The sequence below is a fragment of the Trichoderma ghanense genome (assembly GCF_004382785.1).
Source record: "Trichoderma ghanense strain CCMA-1212 chromosome Unknown scaffold_7, whole genome shotgun sequence".
In the NCBI taxonomy this organism is placed as follows: Eukaryota; Fungi; Ascomycota; class Sordariomycetes; order Hypocreales; family Hypocreaceae; genus Trichoderma; species Trichoderma ghanense.
The window spans coordinates 482,251-502,042 of NW_027395670.1; the positions used below are offsets into that span (position 1 = coordinate 482,251).

The window sequence follows — 19,792 nt, forward strand, 5'->3', positions numbered from 1 at the left end:
TAAAAGCCATAGCATTTAACTAAGAGTTATTATTAACATCTCTATTAGAATTAGCGGCAGCATTATAAGCCTTATAGTAATAGGGCTAGAATTTTCTGCTATTATTCTTAGCCTTATCTTTTCCTTTATTATGCTGCTTTTTATATTCCGCCAGCCAGGGGCAATTAATATAAACATGTTTAATAAAAGTAAAATTACGCTTATAGCACTAGCTGCACTTACAGGGGTTACTATTATTAAAGGAGGAGGAAGGTTATTAGTTATTGCTAAAGCAAGGCTTACTCTTAGCTGCAGTCTTAATATATATAGCCTTTTTATTAGTAGGCTGCGCACAGCGCTTAGTAATATTAAGCATTTCTAGCTTAATATTAATAAACCTGTTAATATTCTGTAAGGATAGGTTATTTATTATATTATCTATTAACTTAGGCAAGGTAGACAGGAAAAAGGAGCCCTTAATAGATTTAAAGGTAAACATAGAGCTAAGGTTTTTTACTAGTTTTTAAGAGGATGCCTAGCATTAATATTCTAAGGTAAACCATGCCTTATAAAACGCGTTAAGATATATAATAAGATCCTTATAGTTATTATAACATATAGAAGTAAGTTAATAGAATTAGTGGATAGTTAAGTATGCGGTATCTTAATTATACTTATCTTATAATATAGTCTAGGCGTAATAAGTAGAGGTTACTATAGTAACTATAAGGAGGTAATCTAGGTATATAGCAGATATTAGTATAACTATAGCCTTATTATTATTCTTTTTCTACTAGTATATAGTAGAGGCGGCAAGAACAGCTGCAGTAGCAGTATTAAAGCTTAACTAAGCGGCTGCAGAGGCTGGAGTAGTTAAGTTAAGTAGCTTCTGGTTAATAACATCCTAGAGCTTATACTATTTAAAGGCAATCTTTTATACTGGTTACCAGTCTGCATAATTATCGCCTTTACTGCTAAGTTATAGTAAACTAGATAAGTTAAGTTTAAATATAAAAGGATTTAATATTATAGTAAGATGCGTTAGCAATCTTCTCTTAATAAGAGGGTACTTAGCGGTAGACAGTAACGCAATCTTAAGGGATAACGCGTATATTAACAGCTAGTGGCGACTGTGTTAATAGAGGTTAATAGAGCGAGCGTTTAAAGGATGATGTTTAAAAAGGTAAGCGCGGGCTCACAACCTATTAAATAAATAGAACGCAGTGTATTTATATAATGATAATAATTAAGCTAAGTTATGTTGCCCCACGCCACTGTAGGCAAGGCCTTATATACCAGGTTGCGTAATGCACCTTCCAATCCCACCAATCCCACCAGATCCACCTTCCTTCTAACATCCTCTTTCTGAGCTTCTACGAGGAAAGGAGATGTACGCGCTGTAGATATTGGTCCAACCTCCTCGTCTGTGTCATCCTGTTCTAAGCTGAAAACCACCCTTGGCGATAGTCCTCATCCTGTCGAATGTGTCTCTAAGCTACTACGTATTTATCGCCATGTAACACTTCGTTCCTTCCCTAGGTAAAGACGCAACTATCTCATCTGAGCAGTCACTCTTCTACGATGAGAATGAAGCTTGTGTGCTACTTGAGAGACTTCTCCACCTCGCTCTTCAGGTCCGCATTGAACTTGTCCCACGGCCCCAAATCAAACTTCCTCGAATTCCACCAAGGCGAAGAAAGAGTAATCAGGAGCCCCCGAAAATCCTCACCTTGAGTAAACGTGGTGTTTCCCGGATTCGTCTCGCTGGGCGTGAAGTGGAACTGGTGGACGCCTTTCGCAAGGCCGAAGAGTGATCCCTCCCACTGGAAGGACTCGGGCGAATTTTCCTTTTTTCCCATCTCCTTTCTCAGCATATACGCTTCTCATGGATTCATGTTATGATGGAGCTGCAAATTGCAACCTACCACTACAACTGGATGGTGGACGTTTCCGTTCATGTTAACTTTGAGGCCGTCCCCCGCTTTCAGATCGAGCGGCTGTTTGCTGGCATCAGCGGGCTGAATGTTCCAGCCTGGCTGCCATTGCGTGTATCGAGCAAAGTCTAGAAACTGCGAGCTCTATCAGTACTGTACATCCTTCAGTTCGTATGCATGCTTGGCGCAGAAGTCGTTCGATTGGTGTCGACGCACGTACCACTGATCGGACAGCGGCTGGAGAGGCGGCAATCTCAATCTTGGTCGACACGCTCAGTATGGGGCTCATGGCGGTTCTCTGCACTGAAATCAGTATTGCTCTGGTAATTGGCGACTTGGTCCTCAGAATGGACCGGTTTGACGACGGAATGAGTGATATCAGAAGCTGATTTCTATCCCTCTTGATGATTCCTCATGGTAGGATTCAAATAGTGAAAGATACCCAGCCTTCAACAGTGCGGGTTCGTTAGCCTCTCCCAATGCAGGCTGGCAGCCGCACCGCGCAGGCCCAACAGCTTTACAGCGCTGGCTGGTCTTTGGATGCCTGCTTGCATGCGAATCAATGTTGAAAGGATTCAAACTCGAAGAGCCAACAGACAGTAAATTCACAGTACGCTTACAGTCTTCAGCATCCCGCTCTTGATGAAGCGCCGAACAAGACCACCCGTGTTAACAAGCCGAAGTGTAAGTAACCAACCAAGGGTACAGCGTCGTGCTCCCCGGCGCATCATGGATATCATTTGCTACCAGCATTGAAACTGGGCAACTTGCAGTGATTCAAGGACACGGATTCACTCCTTAGAACTACAACTCGCACATAAAAAGCAGTCTTCCCCATGTCCGCCGCCGTATTCCCAAGAGCGAGATCTTTCACGCAACTCGGATGAACTTTGATGACAGACCTTAAACATTAAGTCCACTCCAACATCTTTCCTGTAAGGCATCCGCGCGCTCGACTATCATTTGTGCGGCGGCGCAATCGCCGCAATCCGCTCCTCATCAGTATACTTGACCTGGCTATACGACACTTCCAGCGTATCCAAGTTATACGTCGCATAAAGGCTCCGCAAGAAAGGCTGCCAAAACACTGTCGCCACAGGCCTGTACCCAGGGCTTCCCGTTCCGTTCAGCGCAAAAGTAACACACCTGCCCGAGTCGAGCTCCGTCACCAGCTGGCCAACGGGAACCTTGATAGTACCATTATTCGGAAATATCACCTCGAGGACCGAGTCGGCAACATCGCAGTACTTGCAGTCCACTTCGTACGGACTCTCCATCGTGCCAATGCCTTCAGGCAGCCAAGCTCGGCAGCAACCGCATTGAACACGTCCGTAGGAAGACCCCAGTAACTGGCACCCGTATCCCAATCGGTCTCGTTCCCGGGTCCCATGGACCAGACAGTCTTCTTGCCGTCCTTGTCCAGCGTAAAAGACAAGTACTCCATTCCCCACGGTTTGTCCAGCTTCTGTGTAAAGACGGGTCCCTCGCGCTTGGCCTCGTCCACACCCCCGATAAGAAGATGGCCCACGGCATCTGGCCTATTCTCGCCCAGGTAGATGCTAAAGGCACGAGTCTGCATGATGCCCTGGTCCGCCAGCTGCTGGACCAAAGTCGGGCAGACGGTGCACGATGAGTCGAAGCAGATGGCGCTCAGGCCCATGATGCCCGCAAAGGGGTTCACCTGCGTCAGCTTGACATCGTTGAAGCTGTCCGTTGAGCCGAGAATCTTACCGTGTCGTTGACGAGAATGCCATTTGCGCCATCAAGCAGGCCATCGCTGTAGTTGGGGTAGCCGCCGTCCGGGAAAGCCACGACGGCTGTTGACGACGTGAGGTTGTCGTACGTGCCCAGGGCCTCGCACGGGGCATCCGGTCGCAGGCACAAGTTGCTGCGAGGCGACACGAAGCCGATCGTGGGACTGCCGGTATCGATCTTGAGCCATGACCGCTGAGGGGGGTTGCCGACTTCAAACTCCATGCCGTAGAAGGACTGGTTCATGATGCGCTGTAGGGGGACGCGGATGACGCCGTCGGGCAGGTTGCTGCTGGTGGCGACATTGCCAGCGGGTAGCAGGGAAGCCAAAAGCTCTGAGAGAGACGGCATGGTGGTGGGGGATAACAAGGATCGTTTGTTCAGGTCGCTGTTGCTGTTGATGCCGAGAGTCGATTCTCTACCGGGAACAGCGTGCCTGGTGGAGGGAGGATGCCGAGCAAACTGCTGACGAAGGGCGAGGCAGAACAACTTTTCAATTGATCCATTGAAAAGATGCCGTCGGTGTTTATGTCCCCAAGCTCTCCTTTATTTGTCTAACCTGTCGCTGATCGTTGCCGGTGCTCCTTATCCAGGGAAAACACTCGGACACCTCGTGTCTGTTGCTCGTATGGAACGGTAAGATTGACAGCGAGCTCAAGGTCCGCTTCGCATTCTCCTTCAAGGTATATGAAGACTTTGAAGCTCCCAATGCCACATGATGAGATGTCCCCCCGTGCTCTCGTATGTGGTCGCTCGTATTGTTTTTATATGATCAAGCCGTTACCCATGGCGTTCTTGACCAGTCGTCGATCAATCAACACCGTGTGCTATAAAAGGCCGCTTTCCGACCAGGCGAAATAGCGTAGGATGCCGCCATACGGAAGGATTCTGATTTGTAATCCATCAACTTGTCTAGATGACGAGAGACCCGATGAATATGCCCTTCTGCAAAGAACTATTTCCCCAGACTCGTAGAAGTCCATTAAGCAGCGAAGCAACTAGGCACAGGCTTCTTAGAGCCCTCACTTTACATCCCTTCCATCTGGGTTGACCTTTGAACAGCAGGTCATGGAGTCACAAACGGATTTCAGGGCCCAGCCAAATCTTGGGGAAAATGAGCGGCCAGTCGTCGTTCGTGTAAGTCTCACCGAAAGTTCAATCCTCTTCCGCCTCTGTTGACACTCCATTATTAGGCTTGCGACATGTGCCGAAAGAAAAAGATTCGCTGCGAGCCTACTACGCAAGGATGCAGTCAATGCACCAAATATGGCACGAGATGTCATTTCACGCCAATTGCAACAAAGAGGAAGCCTCGCAGACCAGCTGGGTCAGTACCTATGCCACTCTAATTCCGCAAAGTTTGCCTTTGTTAAACGCTCGGCAGCTTCAAGTACATCGCACAGCTCGAGGAAAGGATTTCGGGTTTGGAGGCTTTGCTAGGAGACAGGTCATTGGGAAAGCCACCCGTCACTGACATCAGTTGGCGTAAAGAGCATACGACGCCCGCAGCATTCCTCGACACAGCCGTCGATTTGTCTACGCTTGGAGGTTATATAAGTGATCGTATGTGGCCTCATCCCGCTCCAGAGTTACGGCCAGCGACTTTACCGGCGCGCCAGCCGCTTCCCACGAAAGCAGTCGCTCTAGAGTTGATTGAGGAAATGTTCAGCAACTATAATAGGTTTCTCCCACTGTTCGATGAAGACGACTTCTTGAGAGAGTTTCACCTCAAGTATGAGTCTTCCAATCCTCGAGACGCTGGCTGGTGGGCATGCCTCAATGTTGTGCTGTCGATAGCTCATCGTCTCCGCTCCATACACGCAGCAGACCCGACAAAGGACCACATTCTAGCTTTCGGTCACGTACAAAACGCCCTGAGCGTCGTCTCCGAGCTCAACGTCTCTGAACGCAGCCTCTCTGCCGTCCAGGCTCTGGCGGGCATGGCTTGCATTCTTCAGGGCACACCGGATCCAGCGCCGGCCGCAATGCTCGTTGCCGCCGCTCTACGCTTGGCACAGGCCATGAATCTGCACAGAGAATGTTCCAGTCCAGGGCTCACGGAATCAGAAGCCGAGAAACGGAGGCGGGTATTTTGGAAGGTGTATATCCTTGACAAGGATATCAGTCTACGGACGGGCCGACCCTTTGGTCAAGATGATGACGAAATGGATGTACGTCTGCCATCAAACGCAAGCCTTGAGGAAGGTAACTTGGACCTCTTCAACCGTCGGATAGGGCTTGCACTTGTTCAGGGACAGGTGTATAAACAATTGTACTCGGTACGGGCTAGTCGACAGACGGCCACACAGAGAGCGATTGCGGCACAGGAGCTGAGCTCTTTATTATCGTACTGGAAGTCCAGCGCGCAGCTGGAACTACCAGAGGACTCCATTATATTGTCAGGGCTCCCACTTTCAGGCGAGATGATTCACAAGGTGGTTCTACGACTCACATATATACATTGCCTCACAATGATTGATCGCCACTTGCCCCCGACGGCGCAGTCTTCCTCCGACCAACAGCTCAGTCGGTTTGAACCAGCATCATTATCGCCGCCCGGCAGTCTATGCGTCGCCGAGTCGCGCAAAGCGATCCGTCTCGTCGAAGCCATCCCTCAGGGAGACTGCTCCTGTGTCTGGTAAATGATCCCTGGACAAGCAGAATCTCCCTGAAATCTTTGTCTGACTCGCTCTAGGATGCTTCTTCACGCTTTCTTCGCTGCAGCCAGCAGCATGCTTCATAACCTGACACAAAACCCCATGTCGCCAGACGCAATTTCCGATCTTGATCTCGTGAAGCCGTTTCTACGTCTGCTGGAGACGCTTGCCAGGGATCCAAGCACACTCTCACAGTCCGAGGAACTGGTACGGATGCGTCGCACTTGCAACAGCTTAAACCTCGAAGCGAAAGAGGCTGTTGAACTTTTCAGTTCAAGGTTTCCGGCGGCCTTTGTATGATCATTCGAGTATGATCGAGTCAGGAATGACCTATCTCATCTACAGCACAAGCCCCTGCCGGCTTATTGCTCAATCGTGGACGTTTGCATACAGCTAATTAAATAGGTACCTATGGTCGTTCATATCAGAATGAACAGCTAAACCTACAACAGCAGCAGGATGCTGCTACACCGGTTACCTCATACACGCTTTTACTTGGCCACCGTAGCCGCAAGCCGATTCTGCAGGATGTTCAAGATGTTCGGGGGGCTTTCATGCAACCCAAGCAGTCATGAAGACCTGGAAAGTCTTGTTGAGGTCCGGCTTGTACTTCTCAAGGGATATCATAACGCACGGCATCTGGCAAGAGGCGAACAAGACAAGATAATTTATTCATCATACTAGTTCAAGCATGACCTGCCTCTATCTCCAGCCACCCTCACAGCAATGACTCGTCTGTGTGAGACAGAGACTAACAACCCCCCCCCCCCAAATCACCGCCTATTTGGCCTCTTGGATCTTCAGGATCTTCTTCACACTCGGGCGCGCAAGCATGTTGTCAAGCCACTTCTTGACGTGCGGGTAGTCCTCCTGATTGAACTCCTCATCCGGAATTCGCGGCTCGGCTGTGTGCTGCCATGTAAAGAAGGCAATGTCCACATAAGAGAGTCGGCCACCCACGAACCAGGAGTTGCCGTCCGCATCAGGCTTCTGCTTTGCCAGGTGTCCCTCCAGCACTCCAGTTACACGGTTGACCTCCTTGACGTAGCGCTCGCGCGCCTCGGGAAGCGGCTGATAGATGATGAACCACATCGCCTGCCCGTAGTACGGGCCCTGGCCAGTGGTCTGGAAGAAGAGCCACTGACGAGCGTGGTATGCCTCGACAGTGCCCGGCACAAAGCTCAGCTTGCGGACTTTATCGTATTTCTCCGTCAAGTACTCGATGATGGCGCCCGATTCCCACAGCGTGAGGTCTGTATTTGGGTCATGGATGGCCGGCAGCCGCCCGTTGGGGTTGATGGCGAGGTAGTTGGGATTCTTGACGTCGGTAAGTGGGATCACTTCGGTCTCATATGGCAGTCCTAGCTCCTCACAGAGGAGAAGAACTTTGCCAGCGTTGGGCCCGTGGATTCCATACACTTTAATCGGCTTCATTTCCGCCATTTTGATGAAGGCGTATTGAGTTACCCGAAAATCGATTGTAAGCTGGACAGCTTGAGAGTAGATTTGAAACTTGGCTGATGTTGAAAGATGCAGTAGATAATGAAGTGCAAGATGGACCCGGCATCACGGACTTCTGGTCTCCTTTTATACTTTGACCTGATTCAACACCGATCATCAAGAAGTAGCAGGCTGGTGAAAGTTAGAATATCCTACACAGCATCCCCAACTCAACATGCTGTACCGAAGTGGCGAACAGGTAGCGAATATACAAGCTTACGCAAATACAAGGCAGGAAAGTCAGCCGGAGCGGAGGATTCGTAGACGGAACCATTCTGATCTCAAGGCACTCTTCTTGCGGGATAGGTAATCCACGATAGCACACCCCGCACAGAGTGAAACAAGCAAATTCTTGTACCTATAGCTTTAGAGATAATCGCAATATTGACGTACATGTGAAGAATTACTTGCAATAGCCATTGAAGGATAGGAGTCTTGGGCAGCAAATGGATACCCCGCCACACGAAGGACTAACTACTAAGGTGCTTCAATTGGTAACGAACGGAATTGGACATGATGTGTAATATTCGACTTCGGAGCTTCCGAAGGGTCCGGGTCCGGGCCACCGCCGATAACCTACTCACCACGCCTGACAGGCATACGGCCCGGCTTGGTCCAGCTTCGCGATGACTTACATCACGACAAAGCAATACTCGCCGCCCCGGATTACTCGATCAACTGGACATTGGTGATGCCTATTCCCTTCCCTGCCTCAATGAGAAGCCATGGAAGCATATATAAAGCAGATGAAGGCTCCCCGCTGTCTTGCTCGGCTGCGCACAATCTGAATTATCCGCTACATTCCCAACCATGCCCGGATTGTCTCCTGTCGTTCTCATCCTCGGTGCAGGGCCCAGAGTCGGCCTGCCAACTGCAAAGGCCTTTGCCTCCAAAGGCTACAAGGTTGCAGTCGCAGCACGATCACTGAACGAGGCAGACAGCACAGAGAATCAGCTCAACATCAAAAGCGACTTCGCCAACCCGGACGATGTTGCCAATGCCTTTGCAAAGGTCAAGAGGGAGCTGGGAATCCCCAGCGTAGTCATTTACAACGGTATGCCTTGGACACCAGAGCACTCTAGCTGAACGCCTGCTGAGCGTTTTCATAGCCGGCGCCGCGACATTCTCCCCCCCCGGCGACCCGTTCGCGATCCCGTTGGATGCTTTCAAGCGAGACATGACTATCAACAACACTAGTGTCTTCGTCGCTGCCCAGCAAGCCGTCCTCGGCTTCTCCGAGCTCCCTGCCGATGCGCCAAGGGTATTCGCCTTTACGGGCAACATCCTAAACGTCAGGCCGCTCCCGCAGTTCCTGGAATCCGGCGCCGGCAAGTCGGCATCTGCGCACATGATGATGGCTGCTGCCGCTGAATACAAGGAGAAAGGGTTCAAGAATGTCATCCCCCGCCGTCCTTCAACTTCAACGGCCTTCAGTGGATGTGACTGACAGTTGCGTAGGTTTTACTATGTTGACGAACGAAAGGCGGATGGCTCGGCCGCTTTCAAGATCGATGGAGAGGCACATGCAAAGCTCTTCTGCGAGCTCGCCGAGGCAAAGACGCAGGGTCCTTGGTTGCAGACCTTTGTAAAGGGCGTGGGATATAAGGACTTTGGCCCCTATCGACTGTAGGGCTGTCACAGGCGCCACTCGGCACACAGGATAACATTGATAGCTGGTCCGCTTTATGTTCTACATGAACGCATGGAGGCAAGACGAGAGAGGGCAGTTTAGCGCCTTTGATGGACGAGACTTCGCTGTTGCCGCCGCATAGGGTAATTCTGTATATGCTAATGGAAAATGAGACCCAGAGACAATCATACAAGGTCTGCCCGAGCTTTAACGACGCCTGAACGTCTGTGGTCAATGCCACATGATGACATCTCCCCCCTAAGCTCGCTCATTCGTAGTCGCTCGTATTACATGACTCAGCACCCCCCTTAATGGCCTCCTCTTGAACATGGAACCCGGTGTCGATACTTTGTACAGTGATATTAGACTGTTAAACTTAACACCTTGAATTGCAAAGAATAAAGACCAAGACCGGAGAAGTAGTAAAAAAAGGCAAAAAGAAAAAACATACAACAGCCGGTGTTCGCCAGTGGTCACCCACCTGACTACTAATCTGCCGGTTAGTGGCTTGTCTATGGGGGAGCAGACGGGACCCCGAATTTTCCACTACCTATGGTCGTATGTGATTGAATTGGGCCTCTGCTGGTCTCATATCACTAGTCGCCATGAGCTATGAACAAGCGCAAAAGGTGGAACTGAGTCCCTTGTCCACGATTTAAGTCACTCCTTGATTGCTCCGAGCTGTGTAATTGAGCTTTTGACATGATTGGAACTTACCAGAAATATCATATGCAAACTAAGACATTGGGAGCAGCTGCTGAGCCTGCCCTAGCCAACGTGCTTCAACCTCCGTTTCCTCTTAGAAAGCTGTACTTGGTCTCTTCGAGGATCCGCTGCCCGAAGTTTTCGATATTGTCAAGTAAACCTTTGAAGTTTCGGATAGTGGAAACTGGATTGCCGTTCATTGTCCGAAGTACGTAGAGCTGCTTCCCTAGGTCTACAAACTGTTCGTGCCAGCAGCTCTTTAGGTGGAAGCCGTGCACATAGTAGATGCCAGCTTGGCGGATTCCTTCCTTGATCTGTCAGACTCACTTTGTTCAATTTCTACAAGTCAAAGTCGGACAGCTTAGCGCTAATCTAGAGAGACCAGTTCTGTATCGGCTTTGGAATAAACAACATGATGCATGAGCTGATATCAGTTGCGTTCAACAGGACGACATTAGCCCTTCATTTAAACCTCGTGTTACTGAAGAATTTGACAGTTGACCAGAGTATTAGGGCGTCGACTGCCTTAGACCCAATGAAAGGAGTTATCCTGCCTAGGGACCACTGGGTATTGAGGTCGTCGAGTAGTTGTAGTCTAGGTCTTGTTTCAATGTCTATATAGCTTCCATCCTCAGCACATAAGGCGTACCTGCGCGCTTGTTTTAAACGCCCATTCCCCCCTAGTGCAACCTACCCAGTCATGGGAGATGAGCCGAAGCGTAACCTTACACACGTCAAAGGCAGATGAAATACACAATTGGCAACCAATACACAAAGTTGTGAAAGCCAAGAGCGATTAAACCTGGCTCAAGTACTACGTATGTTAATACATGAGTGTCATCAATGGCGTAACTAGGTACCTAAGTTCTTTAAAAGCTGTCCTTCCGTTACATACCTTAATCTCCGTGAACAAGAAACAAGCGTGGATAATGGAACGGCACCCCTTGTTGATATTTCCAACTGACTCTTTCAACTGCTTGTTTAAGGCTATCACAGACTCGATAGACTTATAACTTTGATAGATTCACAACTTGACGGACAAAGCAAACATGTACCCAAATTCATGTACAATCAGCTGCTGAAATCTTCGCTTGCCGTGGAGTCTGACTCTCTTTCTCCTCCAACGCCATCTAACTTGTGGTCCAGCTCCCGAACAAGCCGCAACCCATCCATTCGGTCTTGGGGACAGCCTAAACTCTCTCATGATGCGGATAACGCTTGGACTAATCCAGTCAACACATGCGGGAGACTGCGGCGAATGCTCCCGTAGCAAATTCACGTTGGCGCCCCGCGCGAAATCTTGTACGCCTATGCCTCCTGTATCCTGAGCTGTTGCGTCTGCTCCGAACCGAAGGACCAGCTTGACGAACTCACTACCGAATTGCACCGCAAGCATTAGCGGAGTGTAACCAGAGAAATTGGCCATGTTTGGATCTGCGCCACAGACAAGAAGCAGTTTCATTGCGTCACGGCTTCCTCCTGGCATAGCGGACTGAAGAGAAGAGTCGCCTGCGAGCGGGTCTGCGTTGGAGTCTACGTTATAAGAGAGAAGTAAAGCCAAAGTTCGACAATCCCAGGGTGGCGTTTTCCCCTGCTGGTTTCTTATCTCAAGGTCGGCACCATAAGACAGCAGCAGCTGAAGGCTTCGGAAGCCTTTAGATACAACCGCAACATCAAGCCGAACTATGCGCCTTGACTTTATCTCAACCTGATGGGCAGCCTGGCCAATAGCAGACACTGCCACGCCCTTAGTTGGCCAGAGGGAACCAGCCTCATGGCTGGATAAAACAGCCTTGGCGCAGCCTTGGGTAGCACCAAGCTTTTACCGAGGGAAAAAAAAGCTTAAAAAGTTTCGTCTAAGGATGTGCCTCTTTACGGTTGCAATCTTCGCGGCTCTAACATTCAAGGCTGCACATGTTTGACTCACAGAAAGATCTCTCGCTACACACCCATGCCGCATTCGACACAATGCGCACAAATTCAACTATAAGAAGCCGACTACCCTTTACTGCCAGCAATCATTGAACAAACTCAACGGACTCAACAAGCCATTCTAGGCCATTCACACTCTGCCTACCTACGTCAAGATGATTTGGTCTCAGTTCCCTCCCGAAGTCAAGTGCATGATTCTCAAAGCCCTGACAGATGACAAGAACTGCAGACTATCCAATGCTGCTGTTGTGTCACGGGAGTGGCAGGCTGTTATCGAGCCACACATCTTTGCATATATACGAGTCACGTCCCAACGCATCGCCCAACTCAACGCCATGACGCAGCGCAACCGGGATCATGTGCGTTATATATGGTTCTGTATAGAGCTTGAGCGATACAACTGCCGCGAGTGCGTTTATTCTGAATCTAGAGCAATGTGGACAAGCAAAAGGGAGAACAAGCTCATCTTGGAATCGTTTCAGTCGCTATTCACAGCTTTGAACACGTGGGAGCCAAATGGTAGCCTGACACTCGACATTAGCCTGTACTCGAAGAGCGATAACGAGCACGCATTCAAGTACCTGACCTTTATGCCCGACGCTACGGGACACCAGGTCGAGCCGATGTCGATCGCCGGAAGCGAGGAGTCCGACAAGCACCGATGGAAAACGACTGCATTGGGGTCTATACCACCAGAAAGAAGTCTTGAGCGTCTCTTTGGACATGTCTGGCTCCCCATTAAGGATGAACGAAAGTGTTGGGCGCAGACACCAAAGGTTCCGGCCGTGACACGCCTTGAAATGAGGCTACAGACTTATCGCCGATGGGAGACGTTTACAGTCTCCCAGATTCTTTCTCACCTTCCTGGCTTACGTGAGTTCCACTATGAGATGTGGATGCAGTGGTTCCCCGAGATGCACGAGATCTGGCATGAATGTGAGTAATTCATCACTGAAGTTTGCCAGCTACTAACATGTTCACAGCGTTGTTCCAACTTCTTTCGGCTACCGAAGGGCTGGGCAAGTTAACAATGTTTGAAAACACCAACCAACAATACCCGCTTTCCTTTCTAGGAGAAACCTGGCCAACCCATGCTCCCACTATTCGTCTCAGTCAGAAGCTTGCCCGAGTGAACCTCGGCGTAGAAGTCCTCTCAGCGTCATTCATGGTAGATGCTGCAGAGTTTTTCTCTGAATTTTCAACATGGCCAAACCTAAGCCATCTTACCCTTACTTCACAGCTTCTAGCACCCACGACATGTCCTACACAGATTACGGATCTCCTTCAAGCAGCAGCATCTGCAGCTTGTCACATGCCCAAGCTCAAGTTGATGGAGATATGGTATGGACGAGAGGGGCTGGCAGCTTTATTCAAGTATCAGTTTATCCCTGGCTATTTGCAGCAATCTGTTGTTACTTGGCGAGCAACGTGGTGTATGAGTATACAGCCTCGAGTCATTGAGGCGTGGGAGGGGGTTGTAAGCAGCCGTGGCGGATATCCCGGTGGCGTTGATGTGGTATATGAGGCGGTCAATGAGCACATCACGTCACATGTTGATGCGATTGTCAGCCTGAAGCTATCAGAGACAGTGCTCCGGCCCATCTCTTTGCAGCAGATTAAGAGAGAGCAGAGCTTTGTTGGCTCGTTGACAGTCTAGACAGATATCATTATGCACGAGAACAATCGATGAGCACACAGCAAGCACTTAAAGGATCCGTTCAAAGAGGAGTGACGAACTAAGAATCTACAAAGTCTACTTCAACGGCTACATACAAGCAATTGTAGTCAGGTCTTGGTTTCGACAAGCCCTCTCGGGCGGCCCACTTATCCAGAACACCGCAGAAAGGTGCCTGACGGTCGTTTTGGGCCACTGCCAGAACTTTCGGACCATTCGCCGGAGTCCCCTCTCGAGCTCCGAGTATATTAATTTCGCCTCACCGAGCGAAGTGGCGCATGCTTGGATGCGAATGTACCTGTCCGCAGAAATAACAGTCCAAAGGCTTGCCAACTGTTATTAAGGGCCCTTTGCATAACGACGGCTCTTTCACGATGTACTCCTTCTATACTTCTGCATTTGGGTTGCCGCGCTCTCGTCCTCCAAGATAAGCTCAGTTTCTCCCATATAGGATTGGGGCAAGGCTCGCGATAGACTTGACAACAGAGTCTACGGCGGAATTTGTGTGTGAAAATATACAGTGAGATTCATCCAGACTATCACCAACATACTACAGAAAACGGGCATTGGTATGATGAGCATGGCGGGTATCAAAAGCAAAAAGGAGCAAAAAAACATACAACAGCCGGTGTTCGCTGGTGGTCACCCACCCAACTACTAATCTGCCGGTTAGTGGCTTATCTATGGGGGAGCGGACGGGACCCCGAGTTTTCCACTACCTATGGTCGTATGTGCTTGCTTTCTCATTACATCAATATATATCCGCCATGACATCCATGATGTCTCGGTCAATCAACAACAGCGCGTCAAGACCCGCACCTTCACGATTGCATCTTGCGAGATTCTTTCCTTCAACATCTTCACATCCGCAGCCATGCCTCGGATTCTGCCATCTTACAAGTCTCATACTGCATAGCAAACAGATGCAATTGATGCTTGACAACCCGGAAATCGCCTGAAGCCGCAGAAATGGCGATAGAGCTGGAGCTGCTGAGCGAGACGGAGCTGCAGTCCAAAGCTCCAGCTGGGCGGCGCTTCCCCGTGGGCTGTCCGACGCTCGATCTGGCGGCAACCTGGGACCAGGACGACAAGAACCTGCTCGTCTATCGGCCGCCAGGCCAGACTGTGTCCAAGATCCATCAGGCTGCTGCTCCAGGCGAGGCGGCGCCTGACGTGTGCTCCATCTCATGGAGACCAGATGGTAAATAGGCGCTGGCTCGTGATCATGAGATGTCTCACAGATGCTGAAATATCCCAGGCCAGTTCCTCGCTCTGGGCTGGAGCGACGGCGTGGTGCGGCTGATGGGTCTGGAAAACAACAAGGCCGCCCATCAAATTCCCGTATGCGACAAGGCCGAGGCAACCATCACGCACATCGGCTGGTCAGCCGCCATCATCGCCACCAAGGCAGACAACGCCGTCTCCAGCAAGCTCGCGGACCAGGTCACCGAGGGATGGGCCGAGCAGGGTGGCAAAGTGCCGCTGGACCTGCCCCAGGAGCTCACCTTTCTGGAGGTTGAGACGGCGCTGCCCAAGATCAGCCCCTTGCCGATGGGCAGCGCGGGTGCAGGGTGAGCTTCTCCCTCCCACTTGGCATGTCTACGTCGCTCATCTTGGAACCAGCGAAGATGCCACCGTCTTTACGCTCCGCAGCGGCATCGAGTTTCTCTTCCGTACGCCAAAGCGGGACACGTATAACCAAGTCAACGTCATGATCGTGGGCACCAGCGACGGCAAGCTGCAGCTGAGCATCTACGACTCCTTCATCATCGGCACATTTCCGCGACCAACACTAGACACTGTACCATCAGACCCATCCCATACGGCCCCAAGCATGATACATCACGCATCTCATCCGCAAGTATCAACTCATGCTCTCGTTTTCGCAGAAAAGCAAGATGAGCCCCAAGAGCTTCATCTCGTCCCCATGGACTTGCCCTTTCTCTCCTTTTCCCCCATCAACTTGTCCCTCTTATCCTCCAAGCTCACCACATTACAAGCCCTACTGCGATACCTGAAGCAGATATCGCTTCACATGCAGGTGGAGTGGAAGAACGCAAGAGAGCTGCCGGCTCGATTCATTCGCAGCGTCCAGGGCGACCTCGAGGGAATGGAAAAGGGGCCCAGGGACATTGTCTCTGCCCTCTTCCACACTGCCATGACCGGTCATGCTTACCCTGTCGTACACGAGTGGCTCGTCGACAGCCTAGCAGAAAGGGTACGCCAAAACAAACATGCTCGATCCTCCCCAGAACGTACATACTGATATGACATATATCCCAGGGCCACAAACGCTGGGACAAGGCCGTCGTCTCCGGCCTCGAAGGCCTCCGCAACCTCGTCCACCAACACCTCCTGCCGGCCCTCGAGCGCTGCGCCATCATCCTCAGCCGCCTCCGCGGCTTGGCCCGCTTCCACAGCGACCGCGAGGACATTGGCCTCTCCGTCCCGCACCTCAACCGCGTCCTCGACGTCGTCAGCTGCCTCACCCTCGTCGGCCACAAGGTCCTCGTCCACACCATGGACGAGCTCCAGCACTTCTCCGCCTTCTCCGCCTGGCTCCGCTTCCAGATCGACCAGCTCGCCGCCGGCACCGCAAGCGACGAGCTCACCGAAAAGGAGGCCATGATGGACCACACAAAGGTCCTCACCTACATCGAGCGCTACCTCACAAACAGCCCGCTCGACGTCTTCCTCGACGAAGCCAGCAAGGACGACTACGCCTCGGACTGGAGCTTCATCGACGACGGATTTCCCTCCTCGCTGCTCGACGTCCTGGACAAGCAGCTCAAGAAGCACGAGGCCGGCCAGCCCGGCATGAAGGCCCTCCCGCACGTCGACTTCCTCGTCAACTACGCCACGACGTGGTCCAACCGCATCTTCGGCAGCGTCGCCGAGGCGAAGCGACGCAGCGTCCGATTCGGCACACCCATGAAGCTGGCCATTGGGCATCCCATTGCCAAGATGGACGTCAAGATGTGCAGCGCCGACAAGCGAACGGGCACAATCTTGACAGCGCTCGCCTCTCAGCAGGAACCGCACAAGGTCCATCTTTTCCGAATGAACATGTCGATTACAAACGGCATCAGCGATACCCAGTCCGCGGAAACGTGCATCGTCGATCTCGGCACCCGATCCCTCGTGGACATGAAATTTCTCAACGACAAGACCCTTATCCTCTTTTGCACCAACAAAGGTAACCCCTCTCCTCCCTCGCCCTTATCCCCACGTCAAAACATATCACAAAAGTTCTAACGGCCATATCAAAGATCACACCCCCCTCATCCTCTCCATCCCCGTCCAAGACGAACACAAACTCTCCTACACCCCCTACGACCCCACGAATCCCACCACCGCCCAGACCTCAGCAACAAAACCTTCGACCAAGCTCTTCCACAGGTACACTCTCCCCACGAGCCACCACTCTCTTCGACCCGTCCGCATGGAGGTCCACGATAAGAGCAGCGTGCGAGGGGACTTGCCCGCCCGGATCTGTCTTTTGGGCGGGAACCGCACGACATGGCGGACGTATAAGCTTCCATCCGAGGGCTAAAAGGATGATCCATCTCTCAATCCGTTGGTTTTCCAGCCGGCCTTGTCGTTGCGAAATATAACAGTTACATGAATGAATTGGGTGTGGAATAGATTAACGGGGAGATTTGACGCGGACAGGAGCAGATACAGATGGCGGCAATTCATCAAAAAAAAAAAACCTTTCACTGTAGAGCCTATACACATTGCCCAAAGCCCCAAGTAGAACGAGAGATACAGTCCCAAAAGAAGTCAAAAAAGGACATGGAATAAAATCACGAGAGAGAAACAACGCCAAATAACCATGACTCCTGGGCCCCCCTCCCCCCCCTTTCCATATCGCCCCAACTCCCATCATTTCTTAGGCTTCGTAATGTCAAAAAACTCCGTCAGCCCCTCCACCACCGCCTCGACATTCATATTCACCAGCGGCATCCTATCATACGAATCGTCCGTCATGATGGCCACCAGCGCAAGATACCGATCCACCTCGCGCAGCATAATGGGCTTGTGGCTATCGTGCAGGACGAGGCAGCTCTCCGCCGTCGGGCACGCGACCTGGTCCTCCAGCTTGGTGTTGATGGGCTCGCCCTCGAGGCGCTTCCGGCTGTCGTCGCTGCGCTGCCACGTGCCGTAGATCTCGGTAATGTCGATGATGACGTCGATGTAGTCGCTGCAGATCTCGTAGCTGGCCATGTCGGCCGTCGCGGTGTCCGTGGCAATGTAAATCTTGGACAGCACGTCGAAGAGGTAGGCCTTTTCGAAGCGGCACGTTCGGCAGAGGTTGGTGAGCATGGACTCGAGCGTGCCCAGGCGGGGGACGAGCTTTTGGATGACTTTGCTAAAGGCCTCGAAGATGGAGTGGTTGTAGATGGAGGTGAGGTGGAAGGTAACCGGAGCGTTTTCGAAACCGTGGTCAGACAGCTCATCCTGGATGCGAATGGTAATGTCTCGCTGGATGTCGAGCTTGTAGTCGTCCGAGAGCCCGTCCACCTTGTGAATAAACACCTCGATGTTGATGTTGGGATATGTGCGCTGCAGGGAAAGAATGGTGGCGTTGAGACGCGCAACGGCCTCGAGATAATCGTCCTGGGCATCAATGACCCAGATCAGGGCGCCGATCTCGCCAAAGATGGCCTCCATGTCAAAGCTGGGGTTGTCGAACACGTCAATCTGTCCGGGGAAGTCCCATACTTGAAAGTCCATAAACGATCTTTGGCCTCGCCATGTTAGTCTGAAGAGTGTGACAGCCTGGAACAGAGTCAAGAGCCACTCACGCCATGGTATCCTTTTGTATCCGCGCGGTTGACTCGAGAAATAGCGTCTCATTAGGCGCAAGCTTGTGGAAGACGACGCTCGAAATGGACGACTTTCCGCTCCTGGGAGTTGATTCAACCGTCAGTAAGGCTTCACTTCGCGACACATCATCTCGTTGGAGCACAAGCCGACTTACCGTCTCTGACCCATCAGCAGCAAACGCGGCTTTCCTTTCTCTGGCACGCTGCCGGGTGCATCTGCCGGTTTCAGCGAGCCCTTTTTTATCGGTCCTTGAGTACTCTGGTCGTAAAGATGCTGCAGTTTTAGCCTAGCTGGACTCATGACACCTGGACGATTGGGGGAGCGACGATGACCAAGTGCTTCGAGCTCAGCACGCTGCTTGTCTGCAGGCGAGCCGTAGATGGGAGGGCTGAGGGACATTGTAGATGATGATTCGCTCTTGATGCGTCTGACGCGGTTCTAGAACACGTTGTCTGCGGCTTCAAGACCTGCACGCCCGCTCCACGCTTGTGGAAGAGAGGTCTGGGATGTGGTGTAGTTTGACACGGTATCCGGCCATGCAGGAGACGGTGACTTTGCAGTGAGATCCGGGCGGGCTGAGATGTCTCTGGCTCTGGCTCAGGTTGGCTTTCTCCGTCACTGTATGTGTGATTGTGTGTGTGTGTGTGTGTGTGTGTGTGTCCCTAGCTCTCTTTCTCCTTCTCTTCCTCTTCTCTACTCTTCTCTCCTCCTCTTCCTCTCCCTTTCTCACACACACAAAAACAAACAGTGGCAGGGGCGGCAGCAGCAGCAGCAGGCGAAACATGCACGCTGCCTCACCGGTCGTCCCTTTGCGCAGCCGTGGCTTGCCTCAGCGCAACGCACAGCTCAAGCCACCAGAGCCGCAGAGCCCTCTCGAAGGCCCGTCACCGCAAAGCGAAAAACCGCCCCCAGAAACCTCTCAGAGACATTCCATTCGGCCGAAGCACGGCTGCCAGTCGCAAAGAGAAATCAGGCATCAAAGTGACACGAGCCCCGTCATGCCCGTCCTGCCCTCGTCACACGGACTGCCCGGCTCTCGTGCATTCGCTGGCCTCAACTGCTTGCCGCGGCCCTGCCCAACGAAGCCTACGGCCTAGGTAACTAGACTCGCTCCGGCGGCCCAAGCGAGTCAAGCCAGAACCATGCTCTCTCTTCACCCGGTGCCCACTCGAGCTGCAAATGTGTCTGTCATCCCACG

The 19,792-nt window shown here is 51.6% G+C and overlaps 8 protein-coding genes across 8 annotated transcripts; 5 read left to right on the forward strand and 3 right to left on the reverse strand.

The window, feature by feature from the left end:
* Positions 1 to 1,580: 1,580 nt before the first annotated feature.
* On the reverse strand, positions 1,581 to 4,016 carry CCMA1212_006298 (uncharacterized protein; the record flags this gene model as incomplete). Its single annotated transcript, XM_073703527.1, has 5 exons — positions 1,581 to 1,802; positions 1,905 to 2,048; positions 2,134 to 2,211; positions 3,184 to 3,603; positions 3,645 to 4,016. 5 exons carry the CDS (start codon positions 4,014 to 4,016, stop codon positions 1,581 to 1,583), a joined length of 1,236 nt encoding a protein of 411 aa, XP_073557891.1.
* A 617-nt stretch (positions 4,017 to 4,633) lies between these two features.
* CCMA1212_006299 (uncharacterized protein) lies at positions 4,634 to 6,622 on the forward strand (the record flags this gene model as incomplete). The annotated part of the gene is made up of 4 exons (XM_073703528.1): positions 4,634 to 4,802; positions 4,859 to 4,992; positions 5,050 to 6,303; positions 6,361 to 6,622. Exons 1-4 carry the CDS (start codon positions 4,734 to 4,736, stop codon positions 6,620 to 6,622), a joined length of 1,719 nt encoding a protein of 572 aa, XP_073557890.1. The 5' UTR covers positions 4,634 to 4,733.
* A 480-nt stretch (positions 6,623 to 7,102) lies between these two features.
* On the reverse strand, positions 7,103 to 7,765 carry CCMA1212_006300 (Glutathione S-transferase 1; the record flags this gene model as incomplete). The annotated part of the gene is made up of 1 exon (XM_073703529.1): positions 7,103 to 7,765. One exon carries the CDS (start codon positions 7,763 to 7,765, stop codon positions 7,103 to 7,105), a length of 663 nt encoding a protein of 220 aa, XP_073558064.1.
* An 867-nt stretch (positions 7,766 to 8,632) lies between these two features.
* On the forward strand, positions 8,633 to 9,452 carry CCMA1212_006301 (uncharacterized protein; the record flags this gene model as incomplete). The annotated part of the gene is made up of 3 exons (XM_073703530.1): positions 8,633 to 8,876; positions 8,932 to 9,208; positions 9,281 to 9,452. 3 exons carry the CDS (start codon positions 8,633 to 8,635, stop codon positions 9,450 to 9,452), a joined length of 693 nt encoding a protein of 230 aa, XP_073558063.1.
* A 2,692-nt stretch (positions 9,453 to 12,144) lies between these two features.
* CCMA1212_006302 (uncharacterized protein) lies at positions 12,145 to 13,746 on the forward strand (the record flags this gene model as incomplete). The annotated part of the gene is made up of 2 exons (XM_073703531.1): positions 12,145 to 13,025; positions 13,073 to 13,746. Exons 1-2 carry the CDS (start codon positions 12,245 to 12,247, stop codon positions 13,744 to 13,746), a joined length of 1,455 nt encoding a protein of 484 aa, XP_073558066.1. The 5' UTR covers positions 12,145 to 12,244.
* A 987-nt stretch (positions 13,747 to 14,733) lies between these two features.
* Positions 14,734 to 17,317, forward strand: CCMA1212_006303 (Anaphase-promoting complex subunit 4; the record flags this gene model as incomplete). Its single annotated transcript, XM_073703532.1, has 5 exons — positions 14,734 to 14,965; positions 15,023 to 15,335; positions 15,388 to 15,982; positions 16,048 to 16,960; positions 17,034 to 17,317. 5 exons carry the CDS (start codon positions 14,734 to 14,736, stop codon positions 17,315 to 17,317), a joined length of 2,337 nt encoding a protein of 778 aa, XP_073558065.1.
* A 332-nt stretch (positions 17,318 to 17,649) lies between these two features.
* CCMA1212_006304 (GTP-binding protein gtr2) lies at positions 17,650 to 18,993 on the reverse strand (the record flags this gene model as incomplete). Its single annotated transcript, XM_073703533.1, has 3 exons — positions 17,650 to 18,529; positions 18,573 to 18,674; positions 18,749 to 18,993. The coding sequence occupies 3 exons, from the start codon at positions 18,991 to 18,993 to the stop codon at positions 17,650 to 17,652; spliced, it is 1,227 nt and encodes a 408-aa protein (XP_073558068.1).
* Positions 18,994 to 19,376: 383 nt separating this feature from the next.
* Positions 19,377 to 19,691, forward strand: CCMA1212_006305 (uncharacterized protein; the record flags this gene model as incomplete). Its single annotated transcript, XM_073703534.1, has 1 exon — positions 19,377 to 19,691. The coding sequence occupies one exon, from the start codon at positions 19,377 to 19,379 to the stop codon at positions 19,689 to 19,691; it is 315 nt and encodes a 104-aa protein (XP_073558067.1).
* Positions 19,692 to 19,792: the final 101 nt, after the last annotated feature.